The sequence below is a fragment of the Conger conger genome, chromosome 3 (assembly GCF_963514075.1).
Source record: "Conger conger chromosome 3, fConCon1.1, whole genome shotgun sequence".
In the NCBI taxonomy this organism is placed as follows: domain Eukaryota; kingdom Metazoa; phylum Chordata; class Actinopteri; order Anguilliformes; family Congridae; genus Conger; species Conger conger.
Genome location: NC_083762.1, coordinates 13,664,309 through 13,685,676, shown reverse-complemented (window position 1 = coordinate 13,685,676; position 21,368 = coordinate 13,664,309). Strand labels below are relative to the sequence as shown.

The window sequence follows — 21,368 nt, the reverse complement described above, 5'->3', positions numbered from 1 at the left end:
AAATGTTATTAATCTCTTTTTCATTTTTTTGCTTTTTTTGCTGGCTGTCTTTGTCATTCATCTAAGCGCAAAGTTGGCATTCATTGCTGGGTTACAGTGGGCTATAGCCAACCATCACAACGTCTAAGATTGCCTGTTTGTTTGAGTGGATAGGAATGAGTAGTTCAGTGTGAAGGGTGAGGATTCCTGCTGATCCTTGGGTCTTTTGTGGAGACGCTGCTACAACTTCCCTGCCTGTAAGCCTTAGACTTCCTCACCTGCTGTAGTCAAGAGGTTTATAAGTGGCAGCAGCTACATGCTTTAAAGATGAGCAAGTGGAACCCGATTGCATGGAAGGAACATTTAATTAAGACAGTTCTTAAGAGCATGGGAAAACCTAACCATTCCAGCCAAACAAAGATGCACCTGCATACCATTTAAGTACAGCTTTGTGCCCTTGCAACCTTGTGAAAATGACAGAAACCGAAGCGTGCACGTTTAGACTGTACTACTACAGGTAGACATTTTGCACTCACATTTCATTTGCTTAAATTGATGCCAGATGGGACGCTGAAAAATGTTTTACTTTAGATTGAGGATTGGAGCCATCTGGTTAATTAAACTGACAGGGACAACCTAACACCCAGGAATCCAATAATTGTGGTCTAAATATAGATCAAAAGCCTTGTGCGCTGTTAAAAATAGATCTTAAGTGATACCACCACATGAGGTAGTATATAAGGGGACAACATAGACCTGACCTAGACTCACCTAATTTAGCAGTTACGTCATTGTCCCTGGAAAGATTTTTATTATGAGATCCAAGTTTATGTATTAAGTTCGTACCACATATGCTTTCACTGTAGAGTGACACAAAGCTCCCATATGGAATAGCTGTGGAAAAAAGTGACCTATATCTGACAATCATTTGATGATTGCAGATGACAGGGACTCCAAATTCATGTCTTCATAAAAAAAGAAGATTTTTGAAAGAGGATTTCTTGGCTGAGACAGAAGAGGTCTTTCCACCACCAGGGAAACGAAAAAGATGACTTGAACGATGACTCAGTGCTGATATGGGTTTTACAAGACTGAACCACACGACCAATTGATTGCTTTCAAACCAATACCTGTAACTGCTTACTGCCTGTTCATTACCATGAGAGGTTGCGTAACATTCACTTAGCAGATCCTCTAATCCAGAGAGAATTCATAAGAACATGCTGTACAGTAAGAACATAAGAACGAATAATGACTGCAATAGGCCATTCAGCCCAACTCTGCTCCTTGTTAATATTATTTTTAACACACATTTTTAACACACATTGTTCCCTGCTTAAGAGATTTCGACATCACCCTACACCGTCTTACCCGAAAAGGGCCAGTGTGGGTGCAGGTTACATCAACAAGCGCTGAGACACCTGGTTCTACTCATAAAGGTCTTGATTAAATGGTTAATGGTTGGCATTTATATAGCAGCGTTATCCAAAGCGCTGTACAATTGATGCTTCTCACTCACGTCCATTCATTCACCCCCATTCACACACTCACCAACAGTGATTGGCTGCCATGCAAGGCATCAACCAGCTCGTCAGGAGACATTGGGGGTTAGGTGTCTTGCTCAGGGACTGCTCGAACCAGCAACCCTCCGACTGCCAGACGACTACCCATACTGCCTGAGCCAATGTCGCCCTTTTAAATCGTTAAATCAGGTGTTGTATTGCTGATCTGAAACAAAAACCTGCACCCACACCAGCCCTTGCATAGGACTGGACACCCCTGGTGCAGGGCATATAGATGCTGTTTAAACAAAGCACAAAGTGGCCTGTTTCCCCTCGGGGCCAGAAGATTGGAGTGGGACAGAGGGTGGGCCAGTAAACTGGAGGAGGAACTGTAAGTGCGCCATTGATCCAGACCGGAGGTGCAAATTGATCGGGGATGGGACAATGCCCTGGCCAGGAAGTGTGAAGCGAGTTGATCCAAGATGGCGCTTTATTGATGCGGACACAGCGAGGGACTGGTCAGAAATGGGCCACATGCAACATCCAAATCAATAACTGAGGACATATTGATGGATCAGGAGTAATCCAGAGACATTTTGTTAATCTGAAATAGGTTTGGTGGTGTAGGGATACGGCGGACATTTTAGTTACCTTTCTGGGAGTTATTGGCCATGTGGTGCTTTGACACATAGAGGCGGGGGAAGTGAAGACTTATGCACGCAAACACTCTTAATAGCCATTTCATGTGAGGTAGATAGAGCCATAGATAACATACAATAAATTCTGCAATTCATTTATCACATTGCTGAGTGGATGCCAGCATTCAAGGCAGTGATGCTGCAGTATGTTGTGTCTTGAATATCTCCTGTGGCTATTTAGTGAATTATAAATAAACTTTTAACACCATGCGATTCAAGTAACCAGCTAATTATTACCCTCAAAAATGTTGGAAAGACTCTTCTTTTATATATATTATTTCTCGCTTTTAGTGTTGTTTGCATGCAAATCCACTTATAGTACAAGCACTTTTGTGAGTGGCTTTGGCTGAGGGCAATCCATAATCTAATTGGTTAAAACAATTAGTTACATTAAAATGGTATGTAATGCTTCAGTTCTTTCATATTATTTCAATGTTTCATCTTATGTATCATTCAGACACCGTTGGAGGCAAAGGTGATCATTTGGAGTTTCACACCCCTAAAGGGATTGCAGATTGAGGGACTCTCAGCTACAGTGGAGAAAAGTAGTTTCTCCTGCATGGTGCTGGGGCTAAGCTTTGTGTTTAACCCCAGTCCTCCACGCCCTGATAGTGAAATACAAAAGACTCAAAAGTCTGTAGCCATGAAGACACTCAAGTGAAAAAGGGTTTTAGCGTATTTGAGACATCCTTTGATTATTCAAACTGTAGACCTACAGTACAGTCAGACCTGGGTGATGGACAGTGCTTTGGCAGGCATGCTAGTTATCCTGGCACATTTCAAGATGCGAAAAGACCCGTTTTTTTTTTTTTTTTCTTTAGAATGATTAGATGTTCGGGGAGAGAGTTTGGCATTGACTGGACTTTTTTGCCGTGCTTGGCATCCAATTAAATGCTTTACTCACTGGTGAAAAGCCCTAATGCCTGCTGCAAACAGAATACATTAAGGGTAATTGCCAATCAAGCGTTACTTGTCTTACCCTACTGTACTTTTTGAAGAAGCATGGTCTGCATTCATACTGTAATTGGATATGTAGCATTGCATGTATCAAAACCCTCCATCCATGTTTGAGAGATACATACATATATACATACAAACACACCCTCACCAAGCACTTTATTAGGTAGACCTGTACACCAGCTTGTTAATGCGAATATTTAATCAGCCAATCATGTGGCAGCAACTAAATGCATAAAAGCATACAACCATGGTCAAGAGGTTCAGCTGTTTTTCAGACCTAATGTCAATAATGGGGAAGAAATGTCATCTAAGTGACTTTGACCGTGGAATGATTATTGGTGCCAGACAGGGTTCTTTGAGTATTTCAGAAACTGCTTATCTCCTGGGATTTTAATGCACCCTAGTCTCTAGAGTTTCCAAAGAATGGTGCAAAAAACAAAAATCCAGTGAGCAGCAGTTCTGCAGACAGAAATCCCTTGTTAATGAGAGACGTCAGAGGAGAATGGCCAGACTGGTCAAAGCTGACAGGAAGGTGACAATAATGCAAATAACAGCACATTACAACATAGAAGAGCATCTCTGAACACACAACGCATCATAACTCATATACATACATAACATATGAATTCACCCTAGCCATACACACTGAAGGGACTCATGATATACTTTGCATCTTGTAATCAGAGCCCACAAAAAAAAGAAAAAAGAAAAAAGGGAAGCCAACCCTTATTGTCACCGACATTTGAACAAGGCATACAGGGAACATCATCAACAGGAGGAGGAGCCTCAATCCTCCCGTTATAATAATTTGTTATTTAGCTGATGCTTTTGTCTATAGTGACTTACAGTTGACTATACAAAGCAGGGGACAATCCCCCTTGCTCAAGGGCCCAACAGCCTTGTGGATCTTATAGTGGATGTAGGCTACGATAGATTTAAATATTTAGCACAGGACATGACCGATCCATCACTGCACCACATCCTATCACTAACTTTGGATGGTAACGCAGTGTTGCTCTGACAAATTAGTCACCTGTACCTCTCAATTACAAGCACTCCTGTTAAAAGTATATCACCTAGGTGACCAGGTCCTGCATGTTCTTTGGATGGCAACATGAGATGCAGCATTCCATGTCTCACCGCCTATTCTTCCCAACCGGATACCCTTCCCAGCTTGAGGGCACAGCCATCCTCTGGTCCTGCAGGGAATGCTGCTGCTCTCTGTCTCACCCATGCCACCACCTCGCTTTCTCAGCGTGGCCTACTGCTGCTCTCTGTCTTAACCATGCCACCACCTCGCTTTCTCGGCATGGCTTACTGCTGCTCTCTGTCTTACCCATGCCACCACCTCGCTTTCTCTGCGTGGCCTACTGCTGCTCTCTGTCTTACCCATGCCACCAGGTTGCTTTCTCAGCGTGGCCTACTGCTGCTCTCTGTCTTACCCATGCGAACACCTCGCTTTCTCTGCGTGGCCTACTGCTGCTCTCTGTCTTACCCATGCCACCACCTCGCTTTCTCTGCGTGGCCTACTGCTGCTCTCTGTCTCACCCATGCCACTACCTTGCTTTCACTGGTTCTACACTCTGCTGTTCAGCCTTACTGTATCAAGTCTTTCTCCTCTCCCTCTCAAAGTCTTGAAGGGCCACATCCTGCACTGCAAAAACCCAAATATTGCCAGTGAAGTGAGATGATTTTGATTTGCCAATGGGCAAAAAAAAAAAAAAAAGAGATTTTAAGTCTCATTACAAGATTTTGACATGTTTTTTTGTAGTGCTTCTTTCCCTTACTTTAATAATTTCCTTTGTGCAAAATTCAGTCTTTCCGCCAATCATAATCTCATTATGTCATTATCTAGCAGTTCCTCTTTGGCCACACATTCAGAACATATTTTATCAAACTTAGAATGAGCTATATGGCTGTCATAACTTGAATAGCTTGCCTTTATGGTACAAAGCACAAGTGTTTAAACGGGTTGGCCACTCCTTTATCCCTTGAGAGATAGCTGATATTGGTGTTACAGATTGTTTGTAGGCAACATGAGCATGAAACATGGTAATGGTATGTTATTGGATTGGATTGTTACGTGCCAATTTAGAAACACTAAAGCAAGGTTTCTATTATAGAGATAATGATCTATTATAGGTAGATCTATTATATCTATTATAGATAATTAAGATGTTGATGCGCTGTGCTCAGGGATAATTATTTGTCAGTATGGCTGTGCTAAAATTATAACTGCTTGATAATAATAATAATAAAAATAATAATAATAATAATAATAATAATAGCAAAAACATTTGTCATTTGTACTGGACACATGCTTTAAAATGAATGGAATTAATTGATTAGTCACCTTGAAAATAACATGGTCCTTTAGCTTTAAATTGAACATAATTGCAATAATTATACCGCATAGACATAGCGTAATTAATGCAAATTCTATGTACTTTCAAATCGAAATAAAAAGACACCCATAACACCATGGAAACACACACAGATGCTGTCTTGTTTCTTGCTGCAGTATTTCATATTGTACAAGTGGTTTTCCCCATTAGTAAGTTGTGTGTGATTGAACAATATTAAGAGTATTGCAGATTGCTGGAAAAAATAGATCCCTCTCAGACCACAATATGTCCAAAGTTACACACTCTGAATATTAGTCAGACAATGACAGACTGTGTACTGAAGCACTGAAGAGGAAAAACTGATCGATACATAGTCTACACGGAACGTGAAATAATGCAGGCTTGCATGCAGGTCATTAACAACCAGAGGTGAAAAAAAAAACGAATAAAAAGACTGGGTTTCCTTTTTTAAAATGAATCTAGCTGGTCTGTGTGTGCACTTGCAGTGTTATACATCCACACAGCTCTGCTGTGCGGAACTCTCGCTCACCTGGCGTGTAGGTGATAAAATGTTAATGTGCCCTGTTCTGCTGGGAGCACTCCAATCAGGGTTCGGTTTCCTCGCTCTCCTGTTACAGCAGATCTCGCTTATGTTCTGTTATTTATTTATTTGTTCAGACTTCTCTCACTGAGTGGTGTGTGTGTGTGTGTGTGGGACGGACTCAGTCGATATGAACGGTTCTCCTAATTGAAGGCTTTGCCTTCGGCCCAATTCATAGAGGAAAACCAACCCGTCCGGTGGGACAGAGAGAGGGATACTTGAGCCAGGCTACTGCACCGCCCGTGAAAACCGGCAAGGGCTTGAGCCGGACTGGTGGTGGAAAACAGTTATGAGAAGGGATAGAAATACAAATTGTGTGCACATCTTGTGATATATTATAGATTATAAATGTGCAGATGTGGTCAAGGACCTGAACAGTTCAATAATTTGAAAAAAAAGAAAAAAAATACTTGGGTTGTATCTGTACTTGAATGCTGTCCCTGCTGAAACATACAACTCAGGCTAGGTTTTGAGCTAGTAGCTGGTTGACCAGTTCAGACCAGCTCCATACTCTACATGGTTTGACCAACTCAAGCTGTGTTTTGAAACAGCTGGAAGCTGAATTTTACACCAGGGGTAGTTGAGAATGGTTTGTAACAGTGCTATATTAAGGATGTTTGTTTGTCTGTGATCCCTCAACAGGTCCTTGTAATATTCATTTATAGATTCTTAATGAATCCAACATTTTATAAAATTCAATAACTCACTGATTTTGTGACGTGCTATTTGTGTTGTGTCTGTAAAAAAATTAATTACCTGTTCATTAATGCTTACCCTAATCCCCACTGAGCAACGCATTACTCCACTGTTACTCCCCTGTTGATCCCCTGTTTCTCCACAGGGACATACATTTTCAAACCAAAGGATGAACTGATAATTAGTCAACCATGAACTATTTTCCACTCCAATATGACTAATGTACTAATGTACTTCTAATATGAAATCATGATGTTTAAATACAGTACATAAACAAAGCTGTCCAGATTTCATTCTCAGTCGTAGTTAACAACAACTACATTTGCTCATGCCAATTCATGTAACCTTATTGCAATGTGTTACCCAACCTTACAACATCTGATGTCTTCTCTGTCAGGTTTCTCCAGCACACCAAAGCTCACTACACAGGGTCGCCCCCCCACCCCATTACTGTTACCGCCGCCCTCCCCCAGTCACGGTCGCTATGGATCAGGACTTTGGCCACTTCGACGAGCGGGACAAGTTATCCCGGACCACCCGGAACGCGCGCGCGAACGGGCTGCCCAGCCCCACCCACAGCGCCCACTGCAGCTTCTACCGCACGCGCACTCTGCAGGCGCTGACCAACGAGAAGAAGGCCAAGAAGGTGCGCTTCTACCGCAACGGCGACCGCTACTTCAAGGGCATCGTGTACGCCGTGGCCACCGACCGCTTCCGCACCTTTGACGCGCTGCTGGCCGACCTGACGCGCTCGCTCTCCGACCACATCAACCTGCCGCAGGGCGTGCGCTTCATCTTCACCATCGACGGCGGGAGGAAGATCACCTGCATGCAGGAGCTGGAGGAAGGTGAGCACCGCGGTGTGTGTGTGTGTGTGTTTGTGTTTACTCACTGTGGACCTTGGTCAGATCTGCCATTGCTCTGGATTCAAATGCTGTTCTGTGCTCCATTGATCTGGCCTGGTGTGTTTGAGCCATCCAAGAGGACCACAAGTTTTTTTGTGAGTAGCCTATTTCATAGGTTCACTAGGCTGAGTATAGATGAGTATTTGAATCCAAAACAGTTATATACATTCAGTGAGCACTTTATTGGGTAGACCTGTACATCAAGTTGTTAATGCAATGCAGACCAAATGTCAGAATGGGGAAGAAATGTGATCTAAGTGACCGTGGAATGATTGTTGGTGTCGGATAAGGTGGTTTGAGCATCTCAGAAACTGCTGATCTGGGATTTTCACACACAATAGATGCAGAAAATGGTGCAAAAAGGCAAAAAACATCTAATGAGTAGCAGTTCTGTAGGCAAAAACACCTTGTTAATGAGAGAGGTCAGAGGAGAAAGGCCAGACTGGTCAAAGCTGACAGGAAGGTGACAGTACTGCGAATAACCGCATATTACAACAGTGGTATGCAGAAGAGCATCTCTGAACACACATTGCTTCAAACCTCTAAGTTGATACGCTACAGCAGCAGAAGACCAAGACTTTCAGAGTCTAAAAGTCTAATAAATACCTAATAAAGTGCTCCCTGATTGTGTACGACCCAGGTCTGACTCACTGTATAAAAATAACAGAGATGCTCTGAAGCCAATTCCTCGCCCAGTTAATTACCCGGTGTCTATCTCCTGTGCGCATTGCATTTTTTTCAAATGCAATTACTCATCAGGCCTTATGAATACAAGCAGCTTCATCCTTTCTGTACGATGATGTTCCACTGCGCTGTCCTCTGTATGGCCCCCCTGCCTCGGGTTGGGCCAGTCTGACAGTACGTGTGTGTGTGTGTGTGTGTGTGTGTGTGTGTGTGTGAATGTGCTGTCTAAGCTCCTGTATTAACAAGTGTTTTAGTCTTGTAATGGAAATAACAATCTTATTTCTATTACTTCTTTGCTAAAAAGTGACAAGAGTAGATGCAGAGTGCTCATTTTAAATGACAATTCAAAACTTGTACCTCAAAGCCGGCCTCACTGCAGCTAAAAATAGCACTGCGCTCTTTCTCCTGGTCTCATGGGGTGAATAGCTTCCTTCAAATCACATGGAAACACCAATTGCTTGGTCATGAAGCTAGTCATTGATTTAAGGTATTTCCCTATCTTTACTGTGTTCCATAACCCAGATGGTGGGGCGGGAGACGGACTGTTAAAGTGTTAAAGTGCATCTGATCCAGAGGTCGAAGGACTCTTTTACAGTAAATGCTTTACTGGCTAATTAACTTGTCACAGCACAGATTGTAATCCAATTATACCCTAAAATACCCTAGAAAATGGCTTTATACATCCATTAATTACAATACAAACCGGGTTGTAATGGGATTAGTTTTGGTGAGTTTTGACCTCTCTGTGCCTCCCCTGGTTCAGTGAGCTGAGATTGGTGGTGTTGCATGAGTCAATCACTTCATGTGAGACACAATGAGCACTTCAAACACAGCAGTGTGAAGTACGTCAGAGGAAGACATCATGGTGGCTTGGGCCCTTTATATCCTCAGAAACCCCTGAACATAATTTAATGATTTCTGTTCCACTCAACTGCTTTGTAGTTGACAGGAAACCTCATCCAAAACGATGTATCATAATACATAAACTGAACCACTATCTGTTTTCGTGGGGATTTTTTGTCATTCGAGTGAATCACTTCATGTATGTGGAAGGTTCTTATTGATTATGTATGAAATGAATAATGAATGTCACTTTATATCACAGTTAGGTTCAGAAACCCCATCACAGCTATGAGCCAGATAATTACCTGGCGCAGGTGATTTTAGATGGATCATCTCTCCTATTTGTAATATTCAGCCGTGTAATGAGGGGATAATTTCAATTAGAAGATAATCAGGGAGAATTATAATTGGTTGTTCTATCCATTGGCTGTAGATGATATATGGTGTATTTGTCTCTGATCAGAAATGAGTCTTTCTTTCTCAGTAATAACTGTAATGTAAGACACCAGGGTAAATTCTGCCACTTTGTAAACTCTTTGGAGAGCTGTTACTGAGAGCTCTGTCAGTAGCGTTTATTTAAGACAACCCTTATTCACAGCCACCAGGGAGGAGACATACGAACTGAGCAGTCTCTTTCAACCAGCGGGACGACGGATCTGCTTTTCAGGATCTGATGGCGTGAAACGCTACACCTGTTCTGTTAGGCTTACATGTTAGGCACGTCACCTCGAGCATTAACTATACCTCTCTTACTTAAAGGCAGACTAGGCAGTTCACATCTCATTCTCAACCCCGCCTCTCCATTTGAGGACGACCATGTGCATAGCTAAGGAAGATAGCTAAGATAGCAATGAGCTAAGAAATATGATTCGTAAAACATCATCTTTGGTAGTTGCTTTCCACACAGGCCATTTACCTGACATGTGTTTGTATTTAGTTAGCGTTAGCTAGTGGTAATCCTAGCCACCAATGGAATTTAATAACAGTATTGTATTCTGTGTCACTGCACAGGAGAAAGGCACAGCCCCAGTTTTTACAATCAGAGGCCAATAGTTTTACTGTTTCAAAATAGACTTAAAAATAGGTATTTTAAATCTGATTCTTCTGCCTATCAAGGTGCATACAAAACCTGAGCTTTTATATTACATATACTCTCGGCACAATTTTTGAAAGGCGTGCGTTGTGATTTTGGGAGAGTAGGTCTTTTTCAGTTATTTTCAGACTGTGTTCCTTATTTGTGATTCTCATTGAAGGGAGGTGGCAGGAACGTTAGTGCCAGAGCCTGTACTTTTTGCACAGTAAAGAGTGCCAGATCTTTCAAACAGAACCTAAAGTATGCAGTGTGAAGGGAAGATCCTGCATGGAGGAAGACACACATCTCCAGTATGTGCAGGAATAGATGTGGGGAGAGCTTGTGAAAGATATTTTCTGACATGCACTCTCAGAAATGAAGTGACAGTGGAGGTACATTTTAGTTTTTCAAGGATCAAATTTCCCGAATGTACCCTGAAAGTATAGAAATGTTCTCTCTGGGTATAAAAGGGTATGTTTTCCAATAAAAATTGGTACATATTAATTATATATTGCTGGATAGCAGTACAATTTTATGCACCTATAGGGTACCGCCCAGGTGACAAGCATACTGCAAAATGTTTTCCAGATGGAACGATAACATCTAGATATAACACAAGCAAGCCATATGTGGATGGCCAGGGTAAGGCATTTGGTACTTCCTCTTTACTTCATGATTGATCAGCTATCAGCTCAGACAAGCGACCAGCACTAGCTGGTTGACCAGCTCATACCCAGCTGGACCAGTTTATGACCAGCTTGGCCATGCTGGTTAATCAGCTCATACCCAGCTAGACCAGATTATGACCACTCAATCTGGCATAGCTGGATTTTCCAACAGAGCATGAAGCATAATGGACCACATACAGCCCTGATCAGAGAGTATTGAGTTGTATATTGAGGGTGTCTGAACATGTGTGCACATTAGGTTTGACTGCAGCTTAACTGCATCAGAAGGAGATGTCCATTTTCTCTATTTTCTCTTTTTTCGCAAAAGAAGCTGGAGGACTGTAGGGGGTTGGGGTGTCTCTTCCTCTTCTGTGGGATAATTGATCCCTCTCCTCTCAAGTGGCTTTTTGGTCAGTGTGCATACTGTAGGCTGCAGTTAGAGAGAGTGACAAGACAAGACCCGAGGATGGAAAGTCTCTGTCATCCCATACAGATTCATATTTAAAAGGACTAGCTTTCCGATGACAGATCGTGTCCTGGCATTTATTTTTCTGGATTCTCTCATCGTCCCCTAATGGAAGTCCGATGATGACAGTTGAGCGGTAACAGTCCCATGACATCACATTATTGACTGAAAGGGCAGAACGCATTGGCCGATAATTATGTAGCGCAGACTTTAGTGCTGTCGTTAGTTGCTGCCTATATGACCAGCGCAATACGCACTGGCGGTCCAGGCATACGCATAACTGATGGTTTGTATTATAGAGCTCTAGCATGTGGAAACCTTCAGTTGCAGTGAATACCTATACTTTATCCCACCAAACTGTCCCTATGCAGTATCTGTTAATTGATTCATATCCAAATTGATTCATATCCAAAGATGCTGAAGCAGATTCAGGCACATCTTGATAATGAGATGAAAGAGACTGTGCTGACCATTTTAAATGCAAAGTACGTACACCTATTTTTTATATTAAAGAGAGGGTGATAAAACCAGGGGTTTACGAATCAGGTGTGATAAACCGTGGCCTACCTACTGTGTTCATGTGTATATGAGATGTGAATTCATTTCCATATGTGTTGTGAGGTGACCACTAAAAACAACAAAATAAATCTTGAATCTTATTCAAAGAACAGAGGTTCTCAATGGCCGTGCTCCCATGGTGAGAAATCTGATGAGCTCTGTCCCATTGGGTATTTAAACCTGCAACCCTTCCAGGTGCTTCATTGTGCTATTTAAGAGAAAAGCATGCGCTGTGTACTGCAGGGGCCCGTTCTCCTCACTGTCCCTCTGCCCCCCTCGCCTCGCAGGAGAGAGCTACGTCTGCGCGTCGGAGAACTCCTACAAGAAGGTCGACTACACCAAGAACGTCAACCCCAACTGGTCCGTCAACGTCAAGGCGTCGGCCAACCAGAAGGGGCTGCAGTCGCTGGCCAGCGGCAAGGGCGGCGGCGAGGCCAAGGAGAGCAAGGACTTTGTGCGGCCCAAGCTGCTGACGGTGATGCGCAGCGGGTCCAAGCCGCGCAAGGTGGTGCGCGTGCTGCTCAACAAGAAGACGGCGCACTCCTTCGAGCAGGTGCTGACCGACATCACCGAGGCCATCAAACTGGAGAGCGGCGCGGTCAAGAGGATCTACACTCTCGACGGGAAGCAGGTACCGCACGCGCCTGTAGCGCTACGTCCCGCTATGCTGCATCACCCCGCTGTGCGGTGCCAGCCAGGGCATGGCTAGCGGCAGACCTGGGTCAATTACTTTGGATTCAAATACTTTTCCATGCTTTACTGAGCTTGTCTGGTTGGAGCCTATGAAACACTCACATTGGCTCAGGCGGTCTGGCAGTCGGAGGGTTGCCGGTTTGATCCCACCCTGGGTCTGTCGAAGTGTCCCAGAGCAAGACACCTAACCCCCAATTGCCCCTGACAAGCTGGTGCCTTGCATGGCAGCCAATCGCCGTTGGTGTATGAGTGTGTGTGTGAATGGGTGAATGAGAAGCTGTCAATTGTAAGCACATTGGATAAACACGCTATATAAATGCCAACCATTTACCATTCGCAAAAAGTGCCAAGACCCAGCCTTCTGGTCTTCTTCGTTGCAGTCAATTGCGCTGGGTAAGATCAATCGAAAAGTATTTGAATAAAAAACAATTACGTAATTACTTTGGATTCAAATACTTTTCTGCACTTCACTGAGCTTGTCTAGTGTATTGGAGCCCATGAAATACTCACAGTCGAGCACAGAAAATTAGTTTTTGAATACAAAGCAATTACGTATTTGACCCAGGTCCGGCTAGCAATTCTCCAAATATTGACAGGACCCACTGAGTGATTGGTTCCAGGATGCCATCAGGATTAGTCCTGGGACTAAATAGTGTCTGAGAAATGTCTGTACACATCTATCAAAGTGTCAGTGATGTGTGTTGTACCGATACTTACTTACTTCCTTTAATTAGGGGAACTCCATTATGGTATTGTTTTTGGTCCAGGCTTGTGGTTTCTATTGAGGGATAAATGGGATATTATATTCCTCAACGTTCTTAACAAATAAGACGAGACACAGGTGTTTAGACAAAGCACGGTGTTGTGGGGCACGCATTTAGGATTATTCAAAGTATTCCTTTGAGAGTGCCGTAGCCACAGGCTTCATATTGTATATTATTCATCACTGAAATCTGATGTTTGCCGAAACTTGAGAGGACAACAATAACCATCAAGCTGACATTCGATGCAGCGATTGGCAGCATCCCGCTCGGATTGTTGGCCCACAAAAGAACGTTGTTGCTTTTTCATCTTTTTTTTTCTCTTTCTTCTTTACGATGCATCCAAAGGCAAGGCGATGCCTTTGGCGAGCTGTAAGTGATCCAGCGTCTAAAAATGGGCCTTCTGTAACCCGAGGTGCCCAATGGAGCCACAGGAACAGCTCAGCGTACACCACAAGATACGCCTGAGCACCTCCACTTCCTCCTGTTAACTTTAAGTACCACACTGAAACACTAGCCCCTCTCAGCCGCAAGGAACATCTGACTCTTAACAAAGCAGGACTTTATGGAGGCTGCGAGTGTCCTTGAGGTGTATGTGTGGCTGCATTCCAGACAGCTCCTCTGCTCCTTGACCATCCCTGACAAGTGCCTGAAATGTCTGGTGAAGTTTACATTACATTACATTATTGGCATTTGGCAGATTTTCCAGAGCGACGTACAGTTGATTACACTAAGCAGGAGACAATCCTCCCCTGGAGCAATGCAGGGTTAAGGGCCTTGCTCAAGGGCCCAACGGCTGTGCAAATCTTATTGTGGCTACGCCAGGATTAGAACCACCTTGCGTATCCCAGTCATTTACCTTAACCACTACGCTACAGGCCGACCTACAAGTGTGCGCTTTACCTGCACCCAGTGCTTTTGAGTTTTGGGATCGGGACGACCTTGGGGGTTGCATTGCTGATGTCCGCTTGCCTTGGCAGTGATGTTTTGCTGTGTAGGTCACTGCTGAATTAGGATTGATCATCAGTGCTACTCGACTTCATGTCCCGTGGGCTGCAGTGTCTGCAGGTATTTGCTCGTACCGTGCGCTACACTACTTATTATCTGAACCCAGCAGGGGAAATAATTAGTGAAATCGGGTGGTGTAGCGCAGGGTAGAAGCAAATACCTGCAGACACTGCAGCCCGCAGGACATGGAGTTGAGTAGCGCTGTCGTACATGCTCCCTATCTCAGCGAGAAGCCAAACGTTGAGATTATTGAGTGTATGAAATCTGTATGAATCCAGCCCCTCCTTCATTTTGTGCTGTGCATAATGTGCTAGAATCAAAAGCTGCTTAATGAAGTGTGTGAACATTTTTGAAATTCCGGAGTTTTAGTGTGACATTTAACAGGCTATTGGTCTATGATTTGCATGCATTGCTGATGTATAATATCCTCGAGTGGGTCTAATTTAAATAATAAAAGTCAGCCTTTTTCACTTCATATGGGCCTTCAGGTACATTTCACAGGAAGTAGGGCAGTAATGAATACCCAAATTGAGAATAGTCGTTCATTTCTCACTTTTTATCTTTTAAGATTTATTCTGTGTACTGTACAGTGCCATATCAGAGTTGTCTCATATACTGTAGATACAAAAGACATTTATGTATGGTCCTGTCACACAGGGTATAACTAGATATTAAATCTGAACCATTTCTGTTCTTCTTCTCATGTAATTGCAGATGGACATGAGAGTGTGATTTAGATGGTCTTTGGGTTTCTGTGGTATCTAGGGCAGAGCTGCCCCCCCCTTGCTCATTCTTATGCGGAGAACAGGACAGAACAGGGTGCATAGATGCAGTGTTGAATATAATCCATAACCGGTCCATTAAGCACTGTCATAGAGAAAGACTCAGCATGTATCTTTACACATTATTCGACACTTCCGAGAGGGAGTCACCTCAGGGCTGTCTCTTTGCGTGTAGAACAGTAAAGCAGCCCAAAGCTAGTTTTCCCTTCTGCGTTCCCCTCTGAGCTTGAGGCAGATTGTCTGTTATCTCTTTTAACTATAAAGTACATTTCCAGTCTTACATTTTAAAAGGACAGGCAGTTCCCCTCGTGCTGTCGAGTAACAAGAAGCGGTGGTACCATTTCGGAGCATAAAAGCATCTAAATCTGAAACAGTTATATCAGAATGCAGGCGTCTCACAAAAGGCTGCAGCGTGTACCTGTTCCAGGTGCAAAGGGCAGGGCTCTGCGACAGTCAGTGCTGCAGTGCTGACTGCAGAGGGATAGCACACAGGCATTTCATCCACAGCAGCCAGGTGACCCGACAGGTGGCACACAGCTCCTGCCAGGGGCCTCGGGCTTATCGATTGGATAACATATCATTCTGCTGGCAATCCATGTTCTGGGCACCATTATCTTTGGGGAAGGCGCGATTGTCTGAGAATGAAATGGACCTGCCTCCTTCGCTCTGTAAGGCGAAGTGATGAATTACGCTGGTGACTACATTGATGCCTGACGGCATTTTTGTAGGAGTGTACTCTGTAGGAGTGTAGGGGGTGACACCAGCTCCGGCGGTAAGAGCAGTCGATCCCACTCTGGGTGTGTCGAAGACACCTAACCCCCAAATGCTCCTGACGAGCTGGTTAATACCTTGCATGGCAGCGAATCACTGAGTGTGTGTATGAATGGGTGAATGAGAAGCATCCATTGTACAGCGCTTTGGATGAAGGCGCTATATAAATGCCAACCATTTACTCACAGTGATCCCTCGTGAAAAGCTCTGATTTTGGGAGTGTTGCTGTCAACCAGGCCGAGATTGAAGTGGTTTCCCAGAATGCACTGCGGTGCCAATGGCTGTTCACGGCCAGGCTGTGAGGGTGGAGTCTCAGGACATGTACTGTACACACGGTGCAGACAAAAGCCATTGACTTTACTTACAGTATACTGCAGGTGACCAGGTGACCACAATAAAGAGTTCAGGTTTAGGATGATGTCATTTGCTCAGATGCAGCAGGTACAATACACCGGATATGTTTACTGTGCAGGTACAGCTTTCAAAGACTGCAGGCTCATTGTGTGAAGGAGCTTGCTGATTCAGATGAAAGAAGTTCATGTGAGATGCATTTATCTGTGATCAACGATTGTTTCACTACTGCCTCGGGCCCCGGTGTGAGACAGTAATCTTTGACAATCGTGTATTTACAATAAAAAATTTAAAAAAATGTATATATATTATCTTATGCCTGCCATTGTGCAGGGTTTGCATTTTTTGAGAGTATTTCATAGGATCCAATACACCAGACAAGCTCAGTAAAGTGCAGACCGCAGAATCCAAAACAATTACATATTTGACCCAGGTCTGACTTGAAAGCAGCACAGTGAAGTCCCTCTGCTCGACTGAGGGATCAGTGACAACCTCTTGCACCTAGAGTCATGGATATGTGGTGTCTTCCACCCAGCACAGTGACTTTCTCTCCATGCAGGGGACTCTGCTAGGGCTCTTTCTGGTAGGCCTGAGCCTCCGCCTTTCAGCAAAAGCCCTGAAGCCATCAGCGCAGGCAGGGCAGAGAGGAACGAGCCCCTGAGTCAGCAGAAGGGGGGATACTGTGTGTGCCTGCAGCCTTAGATAAGCCACTTGTAATAGGGGGTGGTGTTGGTTTGGGAGGGGATAGAGCGTGTGTGGCGTGGCTCAGATTCTGCTGTTTTCCCCACAAAGCGTCTGTAATAGCATTACCCGCCCTCACGCAGACTGAGACAGGGACAATAACCGGTGGCATCGTCCCTGCGGTACGCCGGGCTCAAAGTAGGGGTAGCACCCTTGCCTGAAGCTGCTAACCAGGCCTGCCTCTTTCGTGGTTAATTCACATCTAATTCCAAATCCTGCTATTCGGATACCACCCGTGATAACACTGCAGCTAAGGAACGGTGCGATTGCTAAAGCTATTTCCTCTTTTGAGGATGCGGATGCCTCACCAGCCTTCTTTCATTCCTTGGAAGTTGTCCTCAATGATACGTAGTTTAGAGCGCTCTCTAATCTCCTTTAGGTGAAAAACTAGTTTGCCACCTTGCGGAGATAGAGGGTGTCATTCCGGCATTCGATCCAGGGAGAGTCAGGATTCCCGAGCGTCACATCCAGATGGTTTTTCAGTTTTAAAGTCTGCTGTGTGATGGATGTGCTGTACAGTGCAGCTTCATGGGATGTGCTGGTCCAGGATCCATCCACTGCAAAGAAAATGAAGCAGTATTGCAGTATTTTTGAGCATCACTGCCCATTGGCAAATGGTGCATAGCTATTAAAGTGAATAATCTGGTTTCTTTATGTCACCATGTCTGGTTGCAGTGGGCTTTAAAAGTGTGTCAATAAAGGCCTGCTGGACACAGCTCTCTCAGTCTCTTGCTGTTTCTCTCTATTAAATTGCTTTATGTCTATTTGTGGAGAGCATCTCAGAGGAATGCTGAAACTGTACAGAAGTATAACTGGCAGTGCTGCTGTTTCCCTTTTCCATTTGTCGACCTGGGAGGCTTGTTTCAGAGCCATCTATCCTAATGTGTCCCGTGTCACCAGAAGCCATTTTCTATTTGGGTTAGAAGAGCACTACTGCCTGTTTATAGGAATGGCGTCTGCATGGGAATAGGCCACCCCACAGGACTGTAGGACTTGTGTTGTCTGTGTGTATGTTTTTATGTTTATACTGTTTTTATTTATTTATATCCTTGTGAAGCACTCTGTGACTTTGCTCTAGGAAGGTGCTATATAAATAAACTTGACTTGCTTAATTTGTGAATTTCCACGGACTGTGTGGTGGACCTTGGCCTGATGTGAATCAGCCTGGATTGGATGAGGCATGGCAACAGGTCCACTTGGACAAGCCATCACTTGTTTTCAAACCACTTCAAATGCCTTTGTGTGATCAGTTTGGTCACAAATAACACAATGGAATACCCCAGGGGAACAGATGGTGTATTTTCTACAAAGAACTGAGTTTACCAGCTCAGCAGTTTCTAAAAACCTCAGCCTGTCTGTGTCAGTGCTACAGTGAGCTCATATTTCAAATTCATCCTATTGAAGAATTTTTTTTTTTTGTAGCCATTGACGTATGTAGTTTCAATTCATTTCTGATGGCTGAAACATCATTATTATATTTTATGATCTTCCAGTTGCCTAATTAATACTGAATCCATATATGTTGCCTATGTGGAAGATACTGTAGGATTCATAGTATCCCATACAGTATTAAGTATTTTAAGGAACATTTTTTAATTTCTCTTAAAATATCCTGCATTGCAATCTTGAAGAATATTAAATAAACAGAAGTGCATCTCTACAATGTACACTTTGTGTAATTTGTGGAAGTTTGCCTGGTACTGTAATTAAGTAAGTTCTGTGAATACCGGCTAAAGAATCATGTAGGCTTCCTGTGTTTGTTTTTTCAGGCTACATAAACATTATTGATTGATTTTACCCGTAGCCCCCAGCCCCAGGCCTCCTCCATTGGCCACTTTTGCAATGGGCAGCCTGGATTTCATCGCATTTGTACGGATGGGTATCTTTGTATCTGGTCAGTTGACCCATGCGACATAGACAATCTTTCTTGTACACTTCCTGTGACTCAGCATTTCACTACACTCACAGTAATTGCACATAAATCCCTGCATTGCTGTTACATTTAGACAGTATTCTATCTGGACTGGATCGGCCTAGGGATTTTGGTCATTTTCTGTGGGAAACTGTCACCATTTATGGCCAGTCCATTATATTTTAAGTCAAATAGAGGATGCCTCCACCATCCATCAGGTGAATTGTCTTTTCATAGAAAAGCCATGTTTTGTCACTATTTATCACCTTTTCATACTTTTAAGAGGTTTACTTTTGGACATTTCTTGCCTAGATCTGCCTCTTGATCACCAATGAAAATACGTTTTTGTGCTAACTCAAATTAATAATTAAGAAAAATATAAATACATAAGATTCCTTTCTGGAACTGAAATTGTTTTAATTGGAACATATGCATTCTATGTTTCTTTGAGTTGTGTTAGGCATCTATGAAGTCCAAACTGCATGAATGCAAACATGCCCTTTAAATATTAAACTTCATGTAAATAATGAATACATAGTGAATGTTTATTTCAGTTTCAATAAGCTAAAAGCTTTAATCAAATCTCTTCACATTCAGGCAATTTGAATTTGATGCAAGGCTCTACTGGGATTTATTCACATTTTGCATGGTTCATTGATTCAGAGCAGACGTCCAGTAGATACGCTCAGTGGCCACTTTATTAGGTAGATCTTTACACCAGCTTAATGCAAATATACTATAATCAGAAAATCATGTGGCAGCATACATGGTCAAGAGGTTCAGCTGTTGATCAGAATCAGTAATTGAGAAGAAATGTAACTCTGTGACCGTGGAATGATTGTTTGTGTTACAACAGTGGTATGCAGAAGAGCGTCTCTGAACACACAACTTGTCAAAACCTGACGTGGATGGGCTACAGCAGCAGAAGAGCAATAAGTCTAAATACCTAATAAAGTGTCAACTGGATGAGCGTACAAAGCTGATAAGATAGATTTAATTAATGCATCTACACAATATAAACACTACTGGATCTGTGTCACACCTGCTCTATGCCGATTGCTCTGCACCAGCAGAATATCAATGGGGAAGCATCCGGAAGCTAAGACCATTGCCTGCTGCTGACGGATAGAGGGACATTATACGTCCCCGAATGGTGCCTTCTGCTGCGGCACGGCCACCGGCGTATCCGGGTTTTGGCGGTCGCCTGGGCACGCGTGTCACACACGTCTGCGCTCGGTGAAGTGTTCAGAGCTCTGTGCTCAGCCAGAGACGCAGACAGAGTATTGATGTGCACCCCCCTCCTCCTCCTCCTCCTCTCCCCTTCCTCCACCCCCCACCCCCGCCCCCGCCCCCTCCTTTCTTTCCACTGCTGCTCCTCTCTCCCTCCATCTCTGACAGCTGGTGTGACTGGTTGCTAGGCGACTGCGTCTGCGGTTTAAAGAAAGCCATGCTGGAGTGGACTGGCGTGTCTGCAGTCACTTCCTGTGTCCATGTCTCCAATAGAATAGGGTATATAAAGGCGTTTCCTCTTTCTCATATATGTATATAAACCGGAATTAAGGTTCCCCAAATATGCAGGAATAAATTGGGTCTATGTGAGGTGGACTGCTGGCAGTGCCTATTGTTGTTGTAAAGCTTCTGTCTGTCTGAGTTCAGTCTGGGTAGTGTGTGGCTACAAAATGGTGTCAAGAGTTCACACACCAGTGACTGTAGAAGCCTGCAGTCTTGATTTATTTTGCTCGGTTTGGCCGGCGCGATCGGTAATTAAAACCATTAATTCAGAGAATTATGAATAATTACCATGCAAAAAAATAAAAAAGAAATAACATTTTCAGGGACACATGTATTCAGGTTCATCAGCTGCACTTTAGCAGATAAGCATCATGAATGAATTATGGAAATATGATGTATTCATTGTGGGGAAAAATAGAGAAAAGTGATATCCGATATTAAACGTTACGATAGTATGTCAGCGTTCCCTGAGGAAGAGAACGAGGTCCTTCATGTGCCCTTGAATATGCGCAGACAGGCAGCCATCTTGCCGGTTCTTTTTCACACTGGAGCCATGCACAGCCTCAGGAAAGGGGGGGGGGGGGTGTTAGGGTGGGGTTGCAGGATGAGCAGGTTGCGGCAATTCCCCCCCAAATGCAGAGTGCCCCTGTACTCTGGACGGCAGGGGCGCATCCTGCCTGCACGGGGGACAGTCAGCGAGTACAGACAGCGCAGCCTGCCGCCTGGCTCTCCGTGTGCGCTGTGAGCGTTATCCAGTGTGTGTCACAGACCTGAGAGGCGTGGGGAGCTGCCTGCGCCCTGCTCTGACGTGATTTACGCAGTTTCACCTCTTCTCCGCGCACCGTCGTTTTCGGCTGAAT

At 43.9% G+C, this 21,368-nt stretch overlaps 1 protein-coding gene across 1 annotated transcript in view; it reads left to right on the top strand.

Moving 5' to 3' along the window:
• The first annotated feature begins 7,192 nt into the window (after positions 1-7,192).
• Positions 7,193-21,368, top strand: part of LOC133125211 (neuronal migration protein doublecortin-like) — a 44,146-nt gene continuing 29,970 nt past the window's right edge. Inside the window, exons 1-2 of the mRNA XM_061236969.1 lie at positions 7,193-7,629; positions 12,265-12,608. Coding sequence (XP_061092953.1) covers positions 7,266-7,629; positions 12,265-12,608 — 708 coding nt within the window. The 5' untranslated portion in view covers positions 7,193-7,265. The remainder of the gene's footprint in view (positions 7,630-12,264; positions 12,609-21,368) is intronic.